This window comes from Theropithecus gelada, chromosome 3 (assembly GCF_003255815.1).
Source record: "Theropithecus gelada isolate Dixy chromosome 3, Tgel_1.0, whole genome shotgun sequence".
Taxonomy (NCBI): domain Eukaryota; kingdom Metazoa; phylum Chordata; class Mammalia; order Primates; family Cercopithecidae; genus Theropithecus; species Theropithecus gelada.
This window is the reverse complement of record NC_037670.1, coordinates 21,270,115-21,293,011: the sequence shown is the minus strand read 5'-3', so window position 1 is coordinate 21,293,011 and position 22,897 is coordinate 21,270,115. Positions and strand designations below refer to the sequence as shown.

Sequence of the window (22,897 nt, the reverse complement as noted above, 5' to 3'; positions counted from 1 at the left end):
GGGGCAGGCCTGGCCTGGAGGAAGGATGGATGGAGGCACAGCTCTGGATTTCGGCACGGTGTGGGGGGCCTGAAGTAGCAGGCACGCAATCAGCAGCTCGCTGAGATTTTAGGAAAGAGCAAAACAACTCCACCCGCCCCCAGCTGCTCTAACAGGGTGAATTCACATTAAGACCCCAAAGTCGGCCGGGCGCGGCGGCTCAAGCCTGTAATCCCAGCACTTTGGGAGGCCGAGATGGGCGGATCACAAGGTCAGCAGATCGAGACCATCCTGGCTAACACTGTGAAACCCCGTCTCTACTAAAAAGTACAAAAAAATAGCCGGGCGAGGTGGCGAGCGCCTGTAGTCCCAGCTACTCGGGAGGCTGAGCCAGGAGAATGGCGTGAACCCGGGAGGCGGAGCTTGCAGTGAGCAGAGTTCCGGCCACCGCACTCCAGCCTGGGTGGCAGAGCGAGACTCCGTCTCAAAAAAAAAAAAAAAAAAAAAAAAGACCCCAAAGTCTGTAAGATAGGATCTGCCCTCAGCTTAACTGCAGGCATGGAGGTTCGGAGCCTGGGCTCTGGGTCTGACCACCCAGGTGGGAACCTAGCCTCCGCTGTGAAACCTCTGCTCTGAGGAAGGTGTGCAGCCTCCCCCACCCTTAGCCTCCTCATTGGAGTGCAGGGGTGAGAATTCCGACATCCGGGCCTTGCTTCGTAGGAAAGGGTGAAGACGCAGGTCGAAGCCTGAGGACCAGGCTCAGCTGAAAGCCTTGCTCAAAAAGCCTCGGTAGGATGAGCGGGAGACGGCTCACGGCTCCAGACCCTGCGCATACTCGCTCCCCCGTGTGGCCTTCTCAGCGCTGCAGGCAGGCTGGGGTCTGTATTAGTCCATTTTCACACTGCTGATAAAGACATACCCGAGCCTGGGTAATTTATAAAGAAAACGAGGTTTTGCTGGACGCGGTGGCTCATGCCTGTAATCCCAGCACTTTGGGAGGCGAAGGCGGGAAGATCATTTGAGGTCAGGAGTTCGAGACTAGCCTGGCCAACATTGGGAAACCCTGTCTCTACTAAAAATAATAATAAATTAGCTAGGCATGGTGGTGGACACCTTTGTAATCCTAGCTACTCTAGAGGCTGAAGCAGGAGAATTGCTTGAGCCCAGGAGGTGGAGGTTGCAGTGAGTTGAGATTGTGCCATGGCACTCCAGCCTCGGCAACAGATCAAGACTCCATCTCCAAAAAGAAAAAAAAGAAAAAGAAAAAGAGGTTTAATGGACTCACGGTTCTACATGGCTACGGAGGCCTCACAATCATGGCAGAAGGTGAAAGGCACTTCTTACATGGTGACAAGAGAGAATGAGAGCCAAGCAAAACCATCAGACCATGAGACCTCATCAAACCATCAGCCCTCATGAGCCTTATTCACTACCACGAGAACAGTGTGGGCAAAACCGCCCCCATGATTCAATTATCTCCCACCAGGTCCCTCCCACAACACAAGGGAATTATGGGAACTACAATTCAAGATGAGATTTGGGTGGGGACACAGCCAGACCCTATCAGGGGCCTTAGGAGGAAAGAGCTGGTTGATGCCTGCCCTTCTCCCCCAGTGTTTCCTCCACCTTCAGTGAGAATCCCCATCCTTCCCTCACCTTGTGGGACCATCCTGGCTGACTAATCACCTTAATAGGAAATTAATAGGAAAATGCTGAAGACACCTTTGACCGACGGTTAACAGGACTTGAGCTGGTCCTGCCAGCCAGATGTGTGCCACACTGTCCACGTGAAAGTTCACCCAATCCTCCCAGCACTCTTCTGCATCCAGCACTGTCCTCACTCCGTCCTGTGGAAAAGACTGAGGCTGGAAGAGGCTTGGCACTGCCAGGTTCCTGAGCCCGGCTACTGTGGGGTAGTTTTGCCCAGGTCCAGCTCTGTGCCCCTGTCGCTGGCCCCTGGCCCCTGGCCCCTGGCCCAGCACTCAGGGTGGAGCCTACAGCCCCTGCATGCAGGTCTGGGTCTCCTGCGGTTCTGGGACCCTCATAGCGCTCCCCTAAGTCCTGGCCATTGGTGTGCAACAGGAGACTTGCCGCTGTGAGGAGCATCCCTCGCTGGACCCCTGCCACTGTGTGCAGCTTTGCAGGCGACAGAGCGTGCTGTCTCTGTCAGGCAGGGAAGGAACCTCTCTGCTAGTGGGGTATAGTTCAACCTGGGGAATACACTTATTGAAGGAAAATCCAAATTCCAGAGAATTTAAAAGTAAATTTAATTATTTTCTAATAACCAAGCATTGGGAAGATGCGACATAAGTACAGATGCCAGATAAAATATAAGGCTCCCAGCTAAATCTGAACTTCAGCTAATTATAAAAAAAAAATTTAAAGGCTGAGTATGATGGCTCATGTCTATAATCCCAGCACTTCGGGAGGCCAAGGTGGGAGGATCACTTGAGTCCAGGAGGTTGAGACCATCCTGGGCAACATAGTGAGACCTTGTCTCTAGAAGAAAAAAAACAATAATATATATGTGTGTGTATGTGTGTATATATATGTCTATATATGTGTGTATATATGTCTATATATGTATATATATAAAATTCCAGCTAAAACAAATAACTTTTAGTATAACCATTCATAAATAATAATGTATAAGTTACAAGTATTCATAGATTATTCATAAACTTTTATTAATGGTATCAGTACATCCCATGCAATATTTGAAATATACCTATGCTAAAATATAATGAATATGTTTAGTAAAAATTTTAAATAAAATTTTAGTAAACTTGAACTGTTAAACATTGAATTAAATACATAATGAACGACTTTTTAGTATAAGTACATCTCATGCAATAAGTGGGACATACAGTAACAATGATTTGTCGTTTACGTGAAATTCACAGGTAACTGGGTGTCCTGGAGTCATTTTCGTCCTGTACTTTTATTTGGTGAATCTGACAGGCAGCTTTCCCGGCCTGATGAAGCTTAACAGTTGCTGCAGCCCTCTGCCACAAGGTTGGCTGTGTCTTCCCCTGCTGCTCGCAGGTACACACAGGGTGCATGAGGCAAACCAGCGGCCAGACGCCCTCTGAGTGTAACGGTGAGAGCCCCTGCCTGAGCATTACTCCTGCCCCTTTTAACTCTGCTGGGAGCCTGTTCTTACCTCCGGTGTTAGCCCCACCCCCCTCAGTTCAGCCTTAGCACTCCTGCAGCCCGGGAACCACAGCTGACTCCCTGAGATCCCTCCCTGCAGTAGTGCCCACTGCTCACTCTTCAGGGGACAGGGTGGAAGCCCCAAAAGGGACGAAAGACCCCAAGCTCTGGGGTGAGGGTTGAGCTCAGCCTGTGTTGGCCTGACCCAGTCCGACTCAGGACGGCCGGAGCCTGTGGTCAGGAGGCATGCGGGGCTGTGCCCAGAGCAGCGGGTCCGTCTCTTTGGAGCACTTCCCTTCTGCACACGTCCAGCACCCTGGAATTGATTCACAGCCAGTCTGAATCTGTTTTCTAACCAAGCACCTTCCTCATGGTGAACACTGGTGTCCTTTAGAAGAGACCCAAAGCTTAAAGTTGCCTTTGTCAGTTCCCTAAGAACCCACATAAAACTGGCCATGTCCAGGGCTTCTCCTGGCCTCCCCCATACCTCCTGCCTCCACGGCACAAAGCAGGCAGGCTGCAGAGCAGCAAGGCCAGTCTGGCCTCCCCATAGAAAGCTCTGCCTCCAGCCAGGTCAAGGCCCTCTTCTCCTCAGCAGAGGCAACCCTAACAGACTCCCTTTCCCAGGAGCTGATGGGCAAGTGCCTTAGAGCCCTGCTTTCAGAGCCAGGCAGGCCGCTGCAGAGGCTGCAGGGACCAAACAAAATCAGGTCTGTGAAATGCTCGGTGCGGGGCCCACAGGGAGTCTGGGTTCTCTACATGTCCTCCCTCCCTCCCTCTGGCTTTCCTCCTTCCTTTCCCTTCCTTCCTCCTCCCTCTCTCCTTCTCCTCTTCCTCCTCTTGTTCTTCTTCTTCCTCTTCTTCCTCCTTCTCCTCCTTCCTCCTCCTCCTCCTCCTGTCTTCTTCTTCTTCTTCCTCCCCCTCCTTCTCCCCCCTCCTCCTCCTTCTTCTTCTTCTTTCTTCTTCCTCGACACCACAACACAAAGCAGAATGAAATTCATGCCATAGAGAAGTCCCAGCAAAATGCTGCCAGACCTGAAGAAATGGGGACTGCTTCTGCCTGGATGGCAGGGCTGGAGCAATTGTTAGAGGAGAGAGCAGGTGGCCTGCAGGGCTGGCGAACGGCAAGAGGGACTTGTACGCGCAGAGGTGGGAAAGAGCCATGGCAACCAGGGTGCCCCCTCCCCTGCGGGGGTGTCATGGAACCTGAAGGTCAGCTGGAGGATGGGACACTTCAGGACAGTGTTGTGGGTCCCAAGAAATTCTCTGGAGAAGAGGCCGGTGGCAGGATGAGGCCGGCAGCAAGGACAGAGTGCAAGAGTAGAAGAGGTTAGGAGGTGGCAAGGCTGGGCTAAGTGGGCCAAGAGAGGAGCCATGGGAGACTCCAGGGTTCCCACCGAGGGGGCGGGGCAGGCGGGGGCCTGGCACCTCCAGGAAATGCAGGAAAGGACCGGCAGGTCTGGGGAAATGGGGGCTGGCGTGGATTGATGGAGGGTCCTGTGTGCTGAACACTGCAGAGGCATGACTCACCTCGACCCCCGAGTGGCAGGCCGGGACTCAGGCCCAGGTCTCACTGACACCGAGGCCTTGCACCTCTGGGCACCAGCCTCCTGTCCCTGCACTGGCAGAAGTGGAACCCCAGGCCCCTCACCTGGTACCCACAGGCTGCTCAGGCCTGGCTCCCACTGCTAATGTCTCCCCTCGCAGGGATGCACACAAGGCTGGACTCTCGGCCTTTCTTGGGGCCTGAGCTAGTCCATGTCCTAAGAAAAGATGACCATGGCCTCCGTTTTAACAAACACAGACTAGATCAGTTGTCCCCTGGCTGTCACGTCCTAACCCTCCCAGTGGGTGGTGGGACAGCACGCCCCCTGGCCCTGAGCTGTAAGGGGAGGGGAGGCCCGCAGGTAGGTCGCCCATTGGGGAGGCCACCACCGCCCCAGGGAGGCCTGCTCAGGTAGGTCACGGTGATGATTTCCGGTGGCAGGTCGCAACAGGCTGCGCTGGCTCTGAGAAATGAAGGAAAAATGTGCCCGGATAGGTAGAAGCGGTTCCTGGTGTCTTGGCAGCCTCAGAGGCTGCCTGGCTGTCTGGTTAACCCCTTCCCTCCTGAAGCGTGGCCCAGCACACATGTGGGACTTCCAGATCACCCTGCACCCCTGGGAAGCCAGGCACACTGGGTCCCCCTCCCCTGAGTTCGCCCCATGCAGAATGGAAATGATGTTGCCTGTCCCCCAGTAGTGGAAGCCAACAGGAGCTGGGATGGCGTGCACAGCCCTGAGGCCAGTGCAGACAGGAAGGGCACGGGCAGGCTCCTTGGGGGCTCACAGCTCCCCAGGCACAGTGAGGGTGGAGGGGACCTTCAGGAGGGTCAGATTGTGGCCAAAACATCACCCGGAAGACCCCACAGCGCCCACTGTGGCTCCTCCTTCCTGGGCCGACCCCGCTGCTCCACCCGGGCATCTGGAGCTGCTCATTACAGCCGCCTCCACAGTGCCCTCCAGGAAAACCCACAGGGCCTCGCCCCACAGAGTGCTTCTGTGCCCGGCACCTCCCCGGGCCCTTTGGGAGTCTTTCTGATCTGCCGTTTTAGAAGCGCTCCCAGGAAGGTGTGGTCTTCACGGCGCCCCCCTGAGCCACCCCTTCCCACAAACGTGTTTCATGGGAGCTAAGGTTTGGGCCACGCAGGGAATTCTGACCAGGGAGACTTGGCTGAGTGTTCCCACCTGGCACCTGTCTCCCAGCCAGACCCGGCCAGATGCTCTCCTCATCAGCACCTCCTTCCTGTGCTGGGGCCTCAGGGAGAAAGCTCTAAGCCACTGCCCAGCTGGCTCCAAAAAGGGTCCAGAAATCACTTTGAGGGTGACCCTGGGGCTGCTCCCAGCATCCCCACGTCCTCCCCATTTCCAATGAGCAGCACCTGCCCCTGGGCACTCCCCAGCGTGCCCTCCTTCTCCTTGGCAGAGGGTCCTTCCTGCTGCTTCTTCCTGCAGGACAGTCAGGTGTGTGAGGGCGGGCCCTCCAGCCTGGGCACCTCCTCATGTGGCTCCCTTGGTGAGCCACCATCACACAGTAGGTGGGTAGAGGGAAGAAGGCAGTGGACTTGGTGGTCCTGACCCTTGTAAACCCAAGGACAGGAAGTGACCACCAGTGCGCTGAGCTGGGTGTCTCTGGGAGATTTTGGGCTCCCTAGTGCCTTGACTGTCCTGTTGGCGGCCAACTCCCTTGGCATGTGGTCCCATGCAGTACACATCTATCAAACGACCGCAGAAATGAATGAATGAATGAATGAATGCTTTAGTCTGACTTCATACCACATAGGTAGGTTTCAGGATGTTAGCACAGCTAAAAAGCAATCGGGCAAATTACGAAACAAAAAAAGGAAGGTTGGAAAAAAAAAACTGTCATGAGCACGCCTGGCCTCACAGCAACCCTCCAATGGGACCGGAAGAGTCACGTGAACACACACCCATTTGCTAGCTTTAGCTCATGTCCTGGCCGTATAGGACTTGCCTCTGTTTCGCAGCCACATTGGTGTTGAATTTATTCAGGGAGAATTCATATAGCATAAAACCGAGCATTCTAAAGTGAGCAATCCCTGGCACTTAGTGCATTCACAATGTTGTACAACCAGCCTCACCCTCTAGCTCCAAAACATCCCTTCTCACCCAAGTAAAACCCTGGCCCTGTAAACCAGTGTCTCCCCAGCCCCTGCAGCCACCAGTCTGTCTCTGTGGATTCACCTGTTCTGATATAAAATGGGTGGTACCACATGTGGCCTTTCCACCTGCCATCTTTCACTCAGCATCGTGTTTGAAGGGTGTATCCACATGGTAGCCCGTATCAGAACTTCATTCTTTTTCATGGCTGAATAATATCCCATTGTATGGGTAGCCTGCATTTTGTGAGTCCATTGATCTGTGGATGGGCATGAGGGCTATTTCCTCTTTCAGTCCTGTGAATAGTGCTGCTATGCAAATACACAGGTGTACATGTAGTCATTGGAGTCCCAATTCTTTGTGCCACCAACAGTTTTTCATAGTTTATAAAACATTAGATCTGTAGAATGTCTACCTCAACCTCCCTCCGTTTCCAGGCATGACTTGACCAAGGGCACAGAGGGTCAGGAACGGCAGGGCCAGACCTGGGACCTGGTCTCCTGATCATACCCTTCACTGCCATGAGGATGAAGGTCCCCATGGAAGGAAACGGAGGGTGTGACCCACTCACCTTAGCAGGTTGGGCAACACCCACCAGGCCAGGCCGCGGGCAGTGCTGTTAAAGTCGGGGCCCCGTCGCCTCCCACCACCCACTAAGGTCACAGGAGGCAGCCAGGCTTGCCCACACATGGGGGCAGCTAGAGGAAACCTGGTTAGGGCTTCAGAGAGGGGTCAAGGTTGGAGCCACCCGAGGGGTCAGAGGCAGGAGGCAAAGGGCCCTCTGCTTCCTTCAGCGGCAAATTCAGAGTCTGGGTGCATGGAGGCGAGCAGGAGGAACAGGCTCATTAGAGAAGCCCCACCCAGTTACTCAGCACCTGGTAAACATCGATTATTCCCACTCCGGGCTAAAGGAAAGGGAAGGAAAATTCCCTGGGAATGCCACCTCCCCAAGGAGCTAGTGTGAGCCTTTGAGGGTTTGTTTGCATGGAAAGAGAAATCTGGTGTGGATGATTGTACGTCAATGAATCAGCTCTAAATCAATGGAGCAGGTTTTATGGTATCCCTATGTCATCAACTAGGAGGTCACTCATGCACCTGGGACGTCACCTGTTCTCCTCCACGAAAGCTGTGAAATTCTCAACACCTAGTCCAGTAGCTGGCATGTAGGGGGTGTGGAAAAAAATGCTTGTTGTAGGAACTAATGCTGAAACCCAAGGTAGCCCTCATAGAAAGTAAAAGCAGACGCCCTTGATGCCTGTCATTCTGGGATCCCTCGGAGAGAAGGCACACCCACCACTTCCCCACGCCTCTGCCTGCCCCCGGCTCACTCCTGTTCTGAGCCCTCTTGGACCCTCCTGCCGACAAAAACAAGTCTAGGCAGCATTTTCACCTCTCTCATGTTAATATCTCAATGGATATCTTAACTAAATAGACATAACCTCATTATAACAAAGTTAGCTCAACTCAGCAACTGGAAGGGACAGTTCCCATTTAAAGGTAACTTATGCAGAATATACCACAAAGAGATAGAAGATGTTATGAACAGGAAGTTGAGATTTGAAGGACAAATTGGAGTTCTAGATTGAAAATCACTTTCCTTAGAATGTTGACAGCATTGTTCTCTTGCCTTCAAGCTTCCCTTTTTATTGTCTGTGTCTTACCAAATCAGTAAATGCACACAGTGCAAAAACTGAAAAACTCAGGGTGAGAAAGCACAACGCCTGCAGCCCTGCTCTCCCACCTGCTCATACCCGAAATCCAGGTCTCACACCACAGGCAGTCACGCTCCAATCTTGCAGCGCTGTCTTCTAGTATCCCCCCATCACATGCTTACACTGATGTTTGTTTGCTTTTTTGTTTAAGATTTTATGTATTTATTCCCAACTAGGGAAGATGAAGATTTAGTGCTTTCCTGATAGCCCCACCCACACCCACAGCCACCCTATAGAGTTATGTCATCATTTACAATGAAATCAAAATCCACTGTTTGTACATCATTGTGATTCAATGTGATTCCACCCAACCCAGGCCTGCTCATTTGGCTGGATGTTGAGTTCTAGCTTGGAGGAGGCATTCTTTGCTGCCAATTGCGTGGACTAAACATGAAAACATTCCTACTGCACAGCTACAAGTGTTGGATAAAATGTGAGACTCCTTTTAAATAACTAGCTAAACATACAGGAAGAAAAGAGACAAAATATCCAGGGACCAAAAGAAGAGGGAAATAAAGCCTGAGTAGTGAACACCAGCTGGGCTGAGACTGACATGGGGATTGCACCAATATTGGCACCCAGGGACCTTGAGTTGAACAGTCCAGAGACAGAAGATAAGGCCAGGGGCCCCAAATGAGGTAGGATATTATAAGCAAAATCCTTGAAGAGCCACCCTGAGAGAAAATGCTGGCCACCCACCAGCAAAGGAAGATGACCTGAAAGCATATCTATCTCAGACCATGCCAGGAGCAAAAAAAAAAAAAAAAGAAGAAGAAGAGAGGAGAGGAGAGGAGAAGGGAAGGGAAGAAAGGAAGGGAAGAAGGGAAGGGAAGAAGAGAAGAGAAGGGAAGGGAAGAAGGGAAAGGAAGAAGGGAAGGGAAGAGAAGGGAACGCCCCTTGAGAACTTGTAATGATGGGCCTGTCTTGTTCACGTTTGGGATTTGAATTTATACTTCCTGCACAGTCCAGGACTCACAGAGCCACAGAATTAGCACAAAAAATAATCACAGGCTGGCAAGACAACTGAGAATCTTGCAAATACAAAATCTCTCAGTAAAGACAGCTTCAGCCCAAGCACAAAAGATTCTCACAGCTAGAGGCCCACTGAAAATGAACTCACAATCCAAAATTATGAAACACATAAGGAAACAATCCACCAGCAGATGCAACAAGCAGAGAAATTGGATCCCTAAGAACTGTAGGCAATAGGATTATCAGATGAATGCTTTAAACAGGTATGTTTAAAATGATTATTGATGTAAAACAAGGAAATGAGCACAAGACACTACCAAGAAAACAAGGCAGATTCAGAAAGAATGGAGTAGAACTTTGGGAAATGGAAAGTATAGTGAGTGAAATAAAAATCTCAGTGGATATCTTAACTGTAGAATAGATACAGCCTCATTATAACAAAGTTAGCTCAACTCAGCAACTAGAAGGGACAGTTCGCATTTAAAGGTAACTTATGCAGAATGTAGCACAAAGAGATAGAAAAACGGAAATATGAACAGGAAGTTGATATTTGAAGGACAAAATTAAAAGGAGTTCTAAATTGAAAATCACTTTTCTTCAAATGTTGACAGCATTGTTCTCTTGCCTTCAAGCTTCCCTTTTTGTTGTCTAGAAGTCTGATGCATCTGATATCTGATTTAGTATCTCCTTGCACTCCACCCGGAAGCATTTAGGATCACCTCTCCAGCCCCATCCTAGCATCACCTCCCCATCCCTGTCCTGGCATCACCACCCCATCCCCAACCTGGCATCCTTCCATGCTAGGCTTGTGATGGCCGTTCTTCTAGCCACTAATCTATGCATTTGCTGAGTCCTCTTTATGTGAAATTCCTGTCCTTTAGTTTGGAAACATTTTCTTCTTTTTCTTTTTTTGAAACTCCTATTATTGGGATGATGGGCCTCCTGGAATAATTCTCTGATTTTCTTTCCTTTCCTCTCCTATGTTCCACATCTTTGTCTATTTGTTCTTTTTTCTGTGATAAATTATCTTTGATTTCTTAGACTTATTTTCTACTTTCAAGAGTTTTATTTTTCTCATCACATTAAAAAAATTCCATTTCTGTTCTCTAAATACACACACACACACATTCCTGAGCTGGTGTTCATTAAAATGTATGTTCTCTCTGAGATATTATAGATTTTGAAAAAATCTTCTTCTGATCCATATTTTGTTTTCTCTAATTTTTTAATCTGCTTGTTGGATTGGTTAGGATGGCCATGTCTTTGTCTTTCATGTTAGGGCTTTCTTTGTTCTAGTGGGCTCTCTGTTCTTTTTTCAGATGAGTTAGCCACAAATATCTGGAAGCTCTATGTGTGTGGGAGAGCTTATCACTGGGTGACTGTCACTGCAGCATGATGGAGGGAACCTCTAAATGTCAGGTCTGCAGATCTTTTCCTGCTCGGAGGTGCTGAGAGAAGGGAGAGAGGCTGCAGGGGTGGAGGTGGGGTGCAGGTGACACCTTGAGTACATAGAGTCTACTCAATTTCCTCCTGTTGAGTTGCTTCCCCCAGCCCCTCTCTGGATATGCCTGGAGTCATGGGGTTCAGGCACACCTGGTTCAAACTTGTCCTGTCTGCTGATGGAGTGGAGAGTGGGAAGCCATCTGGGTGTCTACTTGCTCCTGGTGAGGGCGCTCAGGTAGTCCTCTCCTGTCCCACTCTTCTCTCTGTCCTCCAGAGTCTGGTGCCTCCACCCCTAAAGATTGACATTATTGGTGGTAGATTCAACGGACAACGTTATTCTGTCTAATGAGCATACATTTTCTAAATGCTTGTTCAGCTCATCGTGGTCTAGGAACAAATGGTTTTCAGAGCCACACGGCCCACAGACAGACTCGCACCACCTCCCAGTGTGGTCTCCACCGGGCCCATGGCTGGCCTATAGGCAACAATATCCAGCCACAGCTTCATTAGGGCACCAGGTGGGCTTGTCAGTCACACATGTTGGCTGATCAACAAAGGAAGGGAAATGCCAGCAAATCTATTTCCATCATTATCGTGAGAGGGTACTTTCCAGCTCTTCTTCGGGGACACATCCCTCTGCACCCTCCCTCCCTTCCTCCTCCTCCATGCACCCCTTCCCACGCACCCTGGAGAGACCAGCTGGGCTGGCTCCTCAGCAGACCCCTCCTCAGGGGGCCTGGCCTGGCTTCACTGAGCCCACAAAGGTGATGGGTTTGGCTGTGTGCCAGCATGCGGCCATGCCCTCCCCTGGGCTCCAGCATCATCCCATGTATAAAGGGTCATTCCCTGAAGGCAAAGATGGGGTCCCACATTGCCCAGTGTCCTTCCCCACGCCAACCAAGGCAGCCCTCGAAGAACAAGTTCTTCCCCACAGCCACCAGGAAAGATGCAAAGGATAAGGAGAGGCTCTGCCTGAGTTCCAAAGTCCAGGAGGAGGCCGCCGCATCCTTTCTCCTGGAAGAAGGGCAGCCTCCCCACCAGCCCCACCTGCAGAGCTGCCAGGTGCCAACTCCCTGAGTCTAGTTTTTCCAGTAGCACCACTGGGACCAGGCAGTGATGTAAGGAGGAAGGAAGACACCGTAGAGAGACCAGGTTCCTCTGGGTTGCCTCAGAGGGGCTGAGGTTGCTGAAACCTCCAGGCTCTATTCCAAGGGGTGAGGTCCATCCAAACATGACAATGTAAAGGGAGGTCCTCCCCTGACCCTTGAGTCCCACTTTCTGGGGCCAGCCCTGCTCATGCTTTGGGGAATGCCTTTCTGAAGAGCTCCATGCAGCTGTACATTCATACTGTTGGGTTTACATCATGCTGTGTGGAGAAATGAGAAGCCAATAATTCATCGTGCCCACCCCCTCACCCCCCGGTTTCCCCACTTTCTCTTCTTAATCCAGCATTTTCTTCTTAATTCAGCATCCAACGCATTTTTTTTTAAAATTTGTCCTTCCTTTGTGTGCTAACATTTTACGTGTAGATCCTAGCGTGTTTCTTTAGGAAACAGACCCTTTATTGAGCACCTTCATCGTGGCCACTGCAGTTACCTGGAAGGCTCCGGAAGGTTTTTTGACTCCTGAAGCCAGCTGAGGTGCCCAGCTGAGCAAGGGGGTTGTTCATCCCAGGGCTCACCCTCATTCAGGGCCATGACCTTTTCTAGTAAGCGTGCACTCTCTTAGGTCCCACCCTGGGTTACCCCGACTCTCTTGGAGTTCAGCATGTGGAGATGACTTTCTTCCCCACTCTGGATGCAATTTGGGAACTTCACCAAGGATTGTGGCCAGGGGCTCTTCCCTCACCTCTGACGGATCCAGTGGGTGGTCCCAGATTCTCACTCTGACCCACCCACTATGACTTCAAAGCTGCTGTGCACAGTTTTCACTGCTGGGCAGACCTTCCAGAACCTTCCAGAACATCCCATGATTCAGAAGGAAGACACCCTGGATGAGGGAGTCCTCCATTTTTCTGAGCAAATGCATGTGTTCTACACCCAATTCCAGGTCATTCTCCAGTGGTACCTGAGCCCTCCATAGGGCCCCTGTGAGGGATCCTGGGTGGGGACTTCTGTGGCCGTGACAACTGGCCTCGGGGCCACCTTTTCCAGGAACGGCATTCCTGATTCTCCCTTGGGAAACCACCACCTCCCTCTACGTTCAGGGTGGCATCTGCCAGCCTGGCCCAGCCCGGGCCATTGGAACCCTCCATCCCCGGGCTGAAATGCTGGCTTTGGGGGATGGGCGCAACCTGCTGCGGGGTCACCACACTGCATCCATTCTGAGGTGCCATGAATTCTAAATGTACTGTTGTCCTGATCACCTCCAAAATAGGAAAAAATGCTGCCAATGACTATTGTAAGAGGCCATTGACTCCCTCATAGCTGTTAGAATGCAGAAAAAATAACATCTAAGAAACTATGAACGATGTTTAATTTGGAGTTTGGGAAAGGGGAACTATTGGGAGAAAGAAGTTCTCTTTCTGCTGAGATCCTCAGGCCATTTAACCTTGGAGACAAGAAGACAGGGATATATTTTGCAAAGGGCTCACCCATTACTAAAGGTGACACAGGGAAAGGAGACACTGAACATCTGGATCCAGCCATTTCTGACATTGGATTTCATGAAGCAGTACTTATTATTATTATTATCATCATTATTATTTGCCTGCAGGGCCTAAAGCAGTGACTAGCACCATTCCTGGAACAGACTGACCACTTAGTGCCTCCTCACTGTGCAGTAAACATTGGTACCGCTGCCCTCCTGAACATCAATGTCCGTGGACAGGTGTGCAGTGCAGAGAAGGTCAGAGCCCAGGCACCTGAGAACAGGGGCCCGTTGCCTCGTGCAGTGGAGTTCTGAACTCCTGACCTTATGCGACAATTAGTTATAAAAGAAGGGAGAAGCAAGGAGAGGGAGAGGAAGAGAGGGAAGAAAGAAGGACAAAATGAGGGAGGAAGGAAAATTTGTTCAGGGTTGATAGTCCAAGATGTCAAGAACCTGGCATCCAAAGTGTCACCTTTGGGTCAGGGAATCTGTCTTCCAAATATCACCTTGTGCCAGTGCCTGCCCCTCCCTCTGCAGTGCCAGTAGGAGGCCTTCACACACCACACCCACTCTTTTGAAATGAGCAACTAACCTTGGCACTGTGGATGGTCCTGGTAAACAAAGTCCCCTAAGTACTGGGGTCAGTCAGGTTCAAGGGCCTGGGAGAAGATGGCAACTCTTGGTTCAACAGCCTGGGAGTGGAACAGTCTGGGTAAACCAGTTGTTTGCCAAGGAAGCCCTCAGGTATACAGGTCCCGGTGCTGTCAGCCGTCTTGGTGAAGCACCAAGAGGTTGACTGGACACTGCCCTCTGCTCAAGAGGGACTTCAGAAGGATTCTGAAGTGGGGCCCAAAAAGTCCTAAGATTTATAGGACAGGGTACTGAAACCATAGAACCAGAAGTGACACGCCAATCGTGGGTCAGGTGTTCCCCTCTGCTCTCCAAGAGCGTGGCTTCAGATGTGGGTCTAGGTGGGGTGCTGACGATGAAATCTTGGTGCATCTGAGCCCAGCAGGCTGTTTCTGACTTGGCTGGAGCTGAGGATGGAGGAGCATAGGAAGAAAGCATCGCAAGGACAGGAGTTTTCTGAGCTGGTGTCATAGAGGTGTGAATGAAGCAGGGCAGAGTGGGAAGCCTGGGTGGAATCCTCCACTACTACTCTTTGGCTGGTACCTGAACTGGATATCCCAGTCAATAATGAGGGGGAGTTTGGCACCACATCCCCCTGGTCCTGACCTCATCCCCCGGCCACTGGGAGGGCTGCAGTGAGCTAAATGGTCTGGGGGCCTGGATGTCAGCGCCTGTGGACCTGTCTTGCACCTTGGCTTGCCCCAGCCAGGGAGAACCACTTTTCTCCTAGAACCTACCATCTCCACATGTCAGAGCTGATGAACGCAGGCTGTCATCATCTCTCTGACATTGCTCAGGGCTGGGGTTCTGGAGGGAATAGCCAGGGTTGTACTAAAAGACTCTTGGCCCCAGAACAACTGTAGAGCATGTGAAGCATAAGACCCACTTTTGTTTCCTCCCAGGAACAAAGGGGCAGACTTTTCCTAAAGTGGAAGATATAAAAATGCATTCAATCCTCAAACCAGAAGATGCTCCTGAACGAAAAAATACAGACTAGGAATCAGAGGGGAAGGAAAATGCCCGAATTTTCTGGGAAAAGAAGAAGAAAAATGGGAGGCTTGTTAAATTATCACTATTTCAAGACAGGCAAGGAAATAATGTAGGTTCCCAAATGAAAAAACAAAAGGGAAATTAAGCCAAATGACAGTCTTAGTAAGAAACAGTTCCTAGGCATCGCTACCTGGCATAAAAATCTTTAAGGGTGAGTCACCATTCTGCAGGGCCAGGGAGCCCGGCTGACAGGGTCACTAGGCACGGCGCAGCCAAGAAGGCCACCAGTGTGTCAGGGAGATCATCACACACCTTGATTGACCTCATGTGTGTGTTTTGAGGATGATGGGAATGGCTCTCATAGCCAGAGAAAAGAGATACAAATACAGACTAGCAAGAGTGACTGCTGGGGTGCTGGGCTGTAACCGAAGGCATGGATGTGAAATCTGTTTCTAATAAGACACAGAAATGTATATGTGATATTCGCATAAGTCACACACAGCTTTCTAGGTCTGTCTGCTGAGGGCCTAGAAGCAATGACAGCCCAGGAACAATGAGCACCTCTAGCACCCAGATCTTGGCATCTAAGAACCATTCTCCACTCAGAGAAACGGTTTCCTTGGAGAAATGCCTGCTTCCAAGGCTGGGGAAGTAAGTACAAGGTGGGCCTGGAACTGTGTCAGAAAGCAAGAAAGCACTCAGAGAAAGATGGGAGGTGAGGGGACACAGGAGCCTGCGTAGAGGTGCCCAAACCAGCCAAATCAGGGCTAACCTGACCATCAGAATAATTGAGTATAACCCATCGATTAAACAGGGATCCGAGACTGCATACTGATGTAAATAAACAAAAGTGGGAGAGGAAAAAGCCCGCCTTGGTACATAGTATCATGTCTGTGGTATTTCTGCCAAAAATGTGTAACCTAAACCATATCTTGAGGAAAATTACATAAACCTAAACTGAAGACATCCCACCGAATAACTGGCCTTACTTCCCAAAAGGTCTAAATGAACCCATGAAGGAGCCTCATGTCACAAGTTAATTCAAAGTCAGAAAAGAGAAGACAGAACTGAGGATTGATGAAAACGGAAGCCACATGGCAATTGAAACACCATGGGGTCCCAGGCCAGAGTGAAAAAAAAGAGGTGCTGCTGTGTTTTTCAACTTTCTTCTTCTATAAAGGACAGTTTTGAGATAAAATTAGCAAAATTTGAAGAGAATTTGTGGATTCGATGGTAATATTGTACCAATGTTAATTTCCTGAATGTGATGAGTAAACTGTGGGTGATGTAGGAGAAACTCTTGCTTTTAGGAAATGTACACATAAGTATTTAGGAGTAACAGGGCACACTGTCTGCAACCTACTCTCAAACAGGTAGGTGGGTGGATGAGAAAGTCAAATGCAATCAAATATAAGCAAACAGGGAATCTGGCTGAAGGGTTACCAGAGTTCTATGTACTATTCCTGTCACTTTTCTGCAATATGAAAATATTTCAAAATACAGAACATAAGAACTATAACATTTCAATAAAAACTTTAGTGTTGGGAGCTTTCAACCAGACACATTTCTCTCCCCGACTGGATCACCCGTGTGTGGAGGGACCCAGGCAGAGGACGACGCCCAGCTCCACCCTCTGCTTTCTCACGGCCTCACGGCCTGGGTTAATTCAGGACACAGGGGCCCTTCCAGAAGGCCATCTGCAAGCTTCTGTCACTGCCTCAAGCCTTTGGTTTTCAGAAATCAGATTACATGAGCTTGTTGATAAGAAAAAGCAGTCTCAACCAGCTTCAAAAAAGCAGGCAAGTACTTTGCTTTATTGACACCAAATGGAACTTTTCGTCCCTCATGCAGTCCACACAATAGTAGCATAACACAGTAAAGGCAAAATGAGGCATATTAAAACATAGCCAGTTTTAACAGCTTGGATATTTCCTGTCATGGAAAAGTATCCTGCCCACAGATTCACATTAACATACATGGTACATTAATATCAATCTCTATCATATACCAGGCCACGGTACATGTTTGCACACAGGGTCACGTTCTGCAACAAACTTATTCTAATAACAGTATTAGGAAGGCACCCTATGGGACACAGGTAATAGTTAAGTTGCGAGACTAGATGGGCCGCATCTTTTACATCCAATAACCGCCCTGGGGCCACACCCCAAACTGCTGAGGTGCGGATGCACGTCTGCAAAGCAGGTCAGAAACCCTCCCCCTATAACCCCAAAACACTATCCTTATCCCAAATCACCTACCAAAAATGAGAGCTGGAAAGGACGCAGATGAGCAGTGCATCTACCTAGGTAATACTGTCCATGTCTAGGTAATACTACATAGTTCTATCTTCATACTGTCTATGAAGATAAAAAACACAGTTTCTCCTGCACTTCTTCCCCCAAGACTGGTGCACTCCAGCGACCTGAGGGGGCTCGCCTCAGTCCCCAGGACTGAGGTTACAAACGGAGCATTTTTTTAATGACTCTTATGCCTGTGGCTCTAGAGTTCCCAAAACACCTTAGACAATGAGAAATGAACAGCAGCTACTACCATGTGAGCACGTGTGTGTGGTTGTCCACAAGGACTCACCAAAGTAACAGACTGGAATGGTTAAGAGCTGGCCACACACACGTCCCGCAATGCTGGCTGCTACCATTCACTCCTTGTTGCATAAAACATTGTTTTCAAAGCCAACCCCACTACTTAGTCATCATTTACAGACTAGACTATCCAATGTTATGAACATTTTTAACAGGTTTCAAGCAGCAGCTGATAAGGCATTCATCTCTTAAGATATTTTATAAAACAATTCCATGGAAACTTTAAGACAGGCCTCTCTGTCCACTGCTGTGTATGAAGATAAAAAACACAGTTTCTCCTGCACCTCTTCCCTCAAGACTGGTGAGCTCCAGCGGCCCAAGATGGCTCGCCTCAGGAGAGAGTGGATGCCTCCTCGCCTGGGGCTTCATCACTGAGAGACCAGCCTCAGCAGCCCATTAGGAACACAACGAAATGATTCTGACCCACGGTCCTTTCAGACAGCAGGTGCCTAGATCGGTGATGGAGCAGGCACATGCACCTGAGCCAGCTTCGCCCGGAGGGGACACTCCAGTCAGCAGCAGCCACCTCCCGATGGCACCATGTCACCTCCGCTTGGTCAATGTTTAGGCAAGCCACAACAGGGCCCCACGCAGGATCGTTCCATCCCCATGAGGAAGACAGGACAAGAGCCCCACATGGACCCCTGGACTCCACAGGCAGCCAGTTAGGTCTTGCTTCGCTGCAGGAGGGTGGCGGTGGGGCCATGGCCGCCCTGGAACTTGAGACTCTGCAGGTTGATGTGGGCCCCATGCCTGAGCAGAGTCTCCACTGTCTGTGCATGCCGGCCCTGGGCGGCCAGGTGCAATGCGCTGAGCCCCTGCTCGTCAAACAGGTCAATGACGTCGGTGCTGACCAACTCCTCCACCACCTCCGAGTGCCCGTGGGCAGCAGCCAGGTGCAGCGCCGTCTGGTTCAGGGGTCCCCGGGCCAGCACATCAGCCTTCTCCTCGATGAGCAGCTTGACAGTGGCCAGGTGTCCGTTGCGGGCAGCCAGGTGCAGAGCAGTGTAGCCGTCAGAGGTCACGGCCTCCTTGCCAGCGCCCCGATGCAGAAGCAGCCTGGCAGTGCTCGTGTGCCCCGTCTCCGCGGCCACGTGCAGGGGTGTCTGTGCCAGCAGGCTGCAGACATTAACGTCGGAGCACAGGTCTATGAGGATGCGGGCCACGCGGTAGTGCCCGCGCTGTGCAGCCAGGTGCAGGGGCGTCCTCCCATCCAGTGTCTGGGCGTTCACACTCACCCCCGGCTGCTTGGCCAGCAGCTTGACGATGGGGAGGTGGCCCTGCCAGGCGGCATAGTGCAGCGGCAGCCAGGCATCCTTGCCCTGCAGGCTCACGTCCACGCCTCGGCGCAGCAGGATGCGCACGATATTCTCCTGCCCATGCTGGCAGGCCACATGCATGGGCGTCCGGCCCTCAAAGTCCACCTCGTTGACCGAGGCATTCTTCTCCAGCAGCAGCCGCGTGCTAGACTCGTCCCCGTTCTGGGCTGCAAAGTGGAGGGCCGTCCACTGGTCCTCGTCCTTGGCGTTGACACTGATCTTCCGTGCCAGCAGGAGCTCCACGACACCCCGCACCTTCCTCTCCACGGCCATGTGCAGCGGGGTGGAGCCCCTCCGGTTAGTCAGGTTGGGGTTGGCATTGTTGAGCAGCAGCCACTTGACACACTCCTCTTGCCCGGCCTCCACCGCCAGGTGCAGCAGGCTGGCGCCACCGTCCAGCGCCAGGTCCACGTCCTGTGGCTGCAGGATCTTCATCAGCTTGCTGGTGTCCCCAGACACGATGGCATCCATGAGCTTCTTCTTCTGGACGTCTGTGGTGCCCAGATCTGCAGGGAGAGGAGAGGCAAGCGTCAGAGCGCGGCTGCACATCCAGGGATGCAGCGTCTCTGGGAGCCTGGCTGTGGCGCTCAGGTGGAGGAGTGCCAAGGCCTCCAGGCTGTTCGCTGGAAACCTGACCATGTTTGAGCATTATCTGTGCCTCCTGATTAAGGTCAGTCCTAGTGGGAGCCCCGGGGCAGGCCAGCGAATGTCTTCCAGGTGCTCGTTAGTTGGTCTGCAGAATAAAACCCACTCTGGCTGTCCTGTGGGGTGCTGAACCCCCTTGGTGCCTAGAGATGGCAGTGACTGCAAACATTCCTTCATTAAAGAAAGAAGGAAAAAGGGCACAGACTAAAAGACCAGGCCAGAGCCCCCTTCGCCTGGAAGCCTTGGCACCTGCCAACCACGGACACCCCAGGCCTAGCAGCCTGCAGAGCTGGTGCCCAGAGCTGGACGGGGCTGCTGCGGCTCCTGCCCCACCTCGAAGTGGCACCTCCTGACCTGGGGAGGTCAAGAGGGAAGTTTGCTATGATAATCCTGAAGGGACCGAGCCTCTTGTTTCAGGAAGACGTTAGTCCAGCACTCAGGATGAAAAGTTGCATTTACCACAAAAATCCTACTGTAGTGCCTGGAATTCTGAGTTCCTGAAATGAGACTCTCCTCCACCCTCATGTGAAACACATGGGGACTTGGAAGGTGGCGGTGCTAAGGTGTTAAGAAAACGGAACCCTCCCAGTCAGGCTTGGTGTTTGAACACTGGTATTCCGAGTAGAGCCAGTAAAATAATCCTCTCTCGAGCATGAAGACGATACGCCATTTCAGAGTATTAGACCCAAAGAGAATGTTCTAGAATGTACTTCTCCATGGGAGATGGTGGTATTTCTTTCTGCCCAGTCTTAGACTTGGCCCTGACTCTCTTCCTCAACCCCATCACCTACTGCTTATCTGCCGTCACACCAGGTCTTCCCCACTGTGTCTATGTAGCATTTCCTTAACCCAAGACACCCTCTTTTGCCCCCAGTATTCTAATCTAAAAATCCCAGGAGGTCTGTAAGATCCAGGAAAAGTCTTTGCCTCCAAGAGGATGTACCAATCCACCAGGAAAAGCCAACTTCTCCTTCCCCCCAAGATCACAGCCTTGGCCCTCAGCCCCCGTGGCTGTAGCCCTAAGTGTAAATCCCTGTATTTTCCATCAGAGCTGCAGCCCCTTCAGGAATAGGGCAGGACCACATCTTACCACTGCAGCTGGCAAAGAGGAAGCCAGAATGACCACCAGGCCCAGCACCCTGGGGCAGGGATAGGAAAAAAAGCACCTTCCAAAAACAAAAGCCATCAAAATTAACATAAAAAGATAAGATTCGCTAAGTGAGAAGTGCTCCTCCCTAACAGGAGATTTGCAAAGGTGGCCTGGTGTTAAAACCTCCAAGGATAACCAACACATTACAAGGCCTGGACTACCGTGAATGGGGAGCCCACATATGCGAAGGCATGGGTGTGTACCCAGCAGCATCTGAGCAGAGGGTTGTGGGACTGCCATCCTGGAGACAGGAGGCCTGCCAGGGAGTGGGGCTCAGCTCCTCGCCGGGCTCACTGCACTGGATGGGGTTTCCAATCTGTAGACCAGAGGTCAGCCTCTACCCATGGCACTGGCACAGGCAAGACTGTTGCATGGACTGATGTGGCCTGTTCCCCACGTATGCTAAGCGACATAGGATGGAGCCAAATGCCCAACACCCAAAATTAATTACTTCAGACAGAACACAAAGAATTATTGCTGGGTCGAGAAACTTCCCCTTGATTCCGTTTAGCTGCTCACTGAGTCCAGTCAACTGTCCCGCCGAGCCCAGCATCTCCCGGGACACAAAGAGGCGTCCCCACTTACCGCTGGTCGAAGGCTCCCGCTCAAAGGACAGCGACAGTGATCCTCTGGAAGAGAAGGCGGAGTCCACCGAGGACACCCCCGAGAGCCTCTTCCCACTGCCGGACGATGGCAGCTTGGACTCAGAGGAGCTGCGGCTGAGCTCCTCCGGGCCCTCGACAGCCTGGGAAACTCCAGAGTCCAGCTGTGAGAGCAGCTCGGAGAGGCTGTAGTCGTTATCGAAGGTGGGGGCGGAGGCCCGCTTGAGCCTGGCAGACACAGGCACCACCTGCGAAGATGCCGAAGACGGGGTGAGTGAAGACCCTGCCATAACCCGCATGGCCCGCCCATGACACAAACACGGAAGAGCAAGGTAGGCCATGGGAGGGAGGTGGGGGAGAAAGGACGGAACCTGGAAGCAACAGATAACCTATCGGTCCCCCAGCTCAGACCCCGCCTCCGCACAGCGCCCGGATGCTCAGATGCCGAGTCCGCACAGCACCCGGATGCTCAGACACCACGTCGGTCCGCACAGCACCAGGGAGCTCAGACTCCGGCCGCAGAGCGCCGGGGAGCTCAGACGCCACGTCCGCACAGCACCGGGGAGCTCAAAGACTTGGAGCTACAAAGACTTGCGCTGGCTCCACCCAGCCCAGAAACATTTTAAGGAAAGATCGACTTCATAAAAGTGCAAAATCCAGCCTCATGCAGCTCTGGATGCCATCTGCTCAGCAGCACTGCGCACAGCGTCACCCAGACAAAAGGCAGGCAATGTCAAGCTGCAGAGTGTGAAGCATGCGTGGCGGGACACAGCTGCCCAGCACAGGCCAGCATTGGCAGAAACGAGAGGACAGACAAGAACTGGGCAGGACCCCCACACGTGGCTACAACTGCGACCTCCCCGCGGAACCACGTGGGGCTGGCCTGGGGGTTGTGTGGGGAGGAGGGAAGGGGGAAGGGCCCGGCTACAAGGATGAGGGATAATCCAGCCCGACGCACACCAATGACACCTTTTAAAGGGTCTCGCTTCACGGACTGCAGGGGCAGCAGGTTTCTGGTGGGTAAGTGGAATCTGACAGGATTTCACATTTCTTCCCTTAGGCACACCTATTTGCCCCAAATCCCCACCCTCTGTGGGACGGCTCAATGTCCCGCACTCTTGCTGGGTGTACCAAGCCACCCCCACATGTTGGTTGCCTTCTTTCCCTTATCAGGGCCCAGGTCTGCCTCTTCACCAGCAACCCCCAGGCACCTTTGCTCCCAGACTCACTGGCACGCATGCACTTTATGTTGAGACAGTGGGCGTGCCCTACATGTTTCCTGATCTCCTGAGCTCACATCGACAGGCTGGGATCAATTGCCCAACACCAGATAACACGTTATAAAGCTCACTTAGCTCTGCCTCACAGGTCTGCTCCAGTCTCATCACCTGAAAGGGTATTTAGCCAGCCCTGGCACTTGGAACTTCTTTTTTTTTTTTTTTTTTTTTTTT

General features: G+C 51.6%; 1 protein-coding gene across 3 annotated transcripts in view; it reads right to left on the bottom strand.

Annotated features, from left to right (window-relative positions):
• Positions 1–16,909: 16,909 nt before the first annotated feature.
• The window catches only part of RIPK4 (receptor interacting serine/threonine kinase 4), a 27,128-nt gene continuing 21,140 nt past the window's right edge, over positions 16,910–22,897 (bottom strand). For all 3 annotated transcript variants that reach the window (XM_025379406.1, XM_025379408.1, XM_025379407.1), the window contains exons 7-8: positions 21,430–21,694; positions 16,910–19,555 (exon numbers count right to left, since the gene is read on the bottom strand). In XM_025379406.1, the coding sequence (XP_025235191.1) occupies positions 18,396–19,555; positions 21,430–21,694 (1,425 nt within the window). In that variant the 3' untranslated portion in view covers positions 16,910–18,395. The remainder of the gene's footprint in view (positions 19,556–21,429; positions 21,695–22,897) is intronic.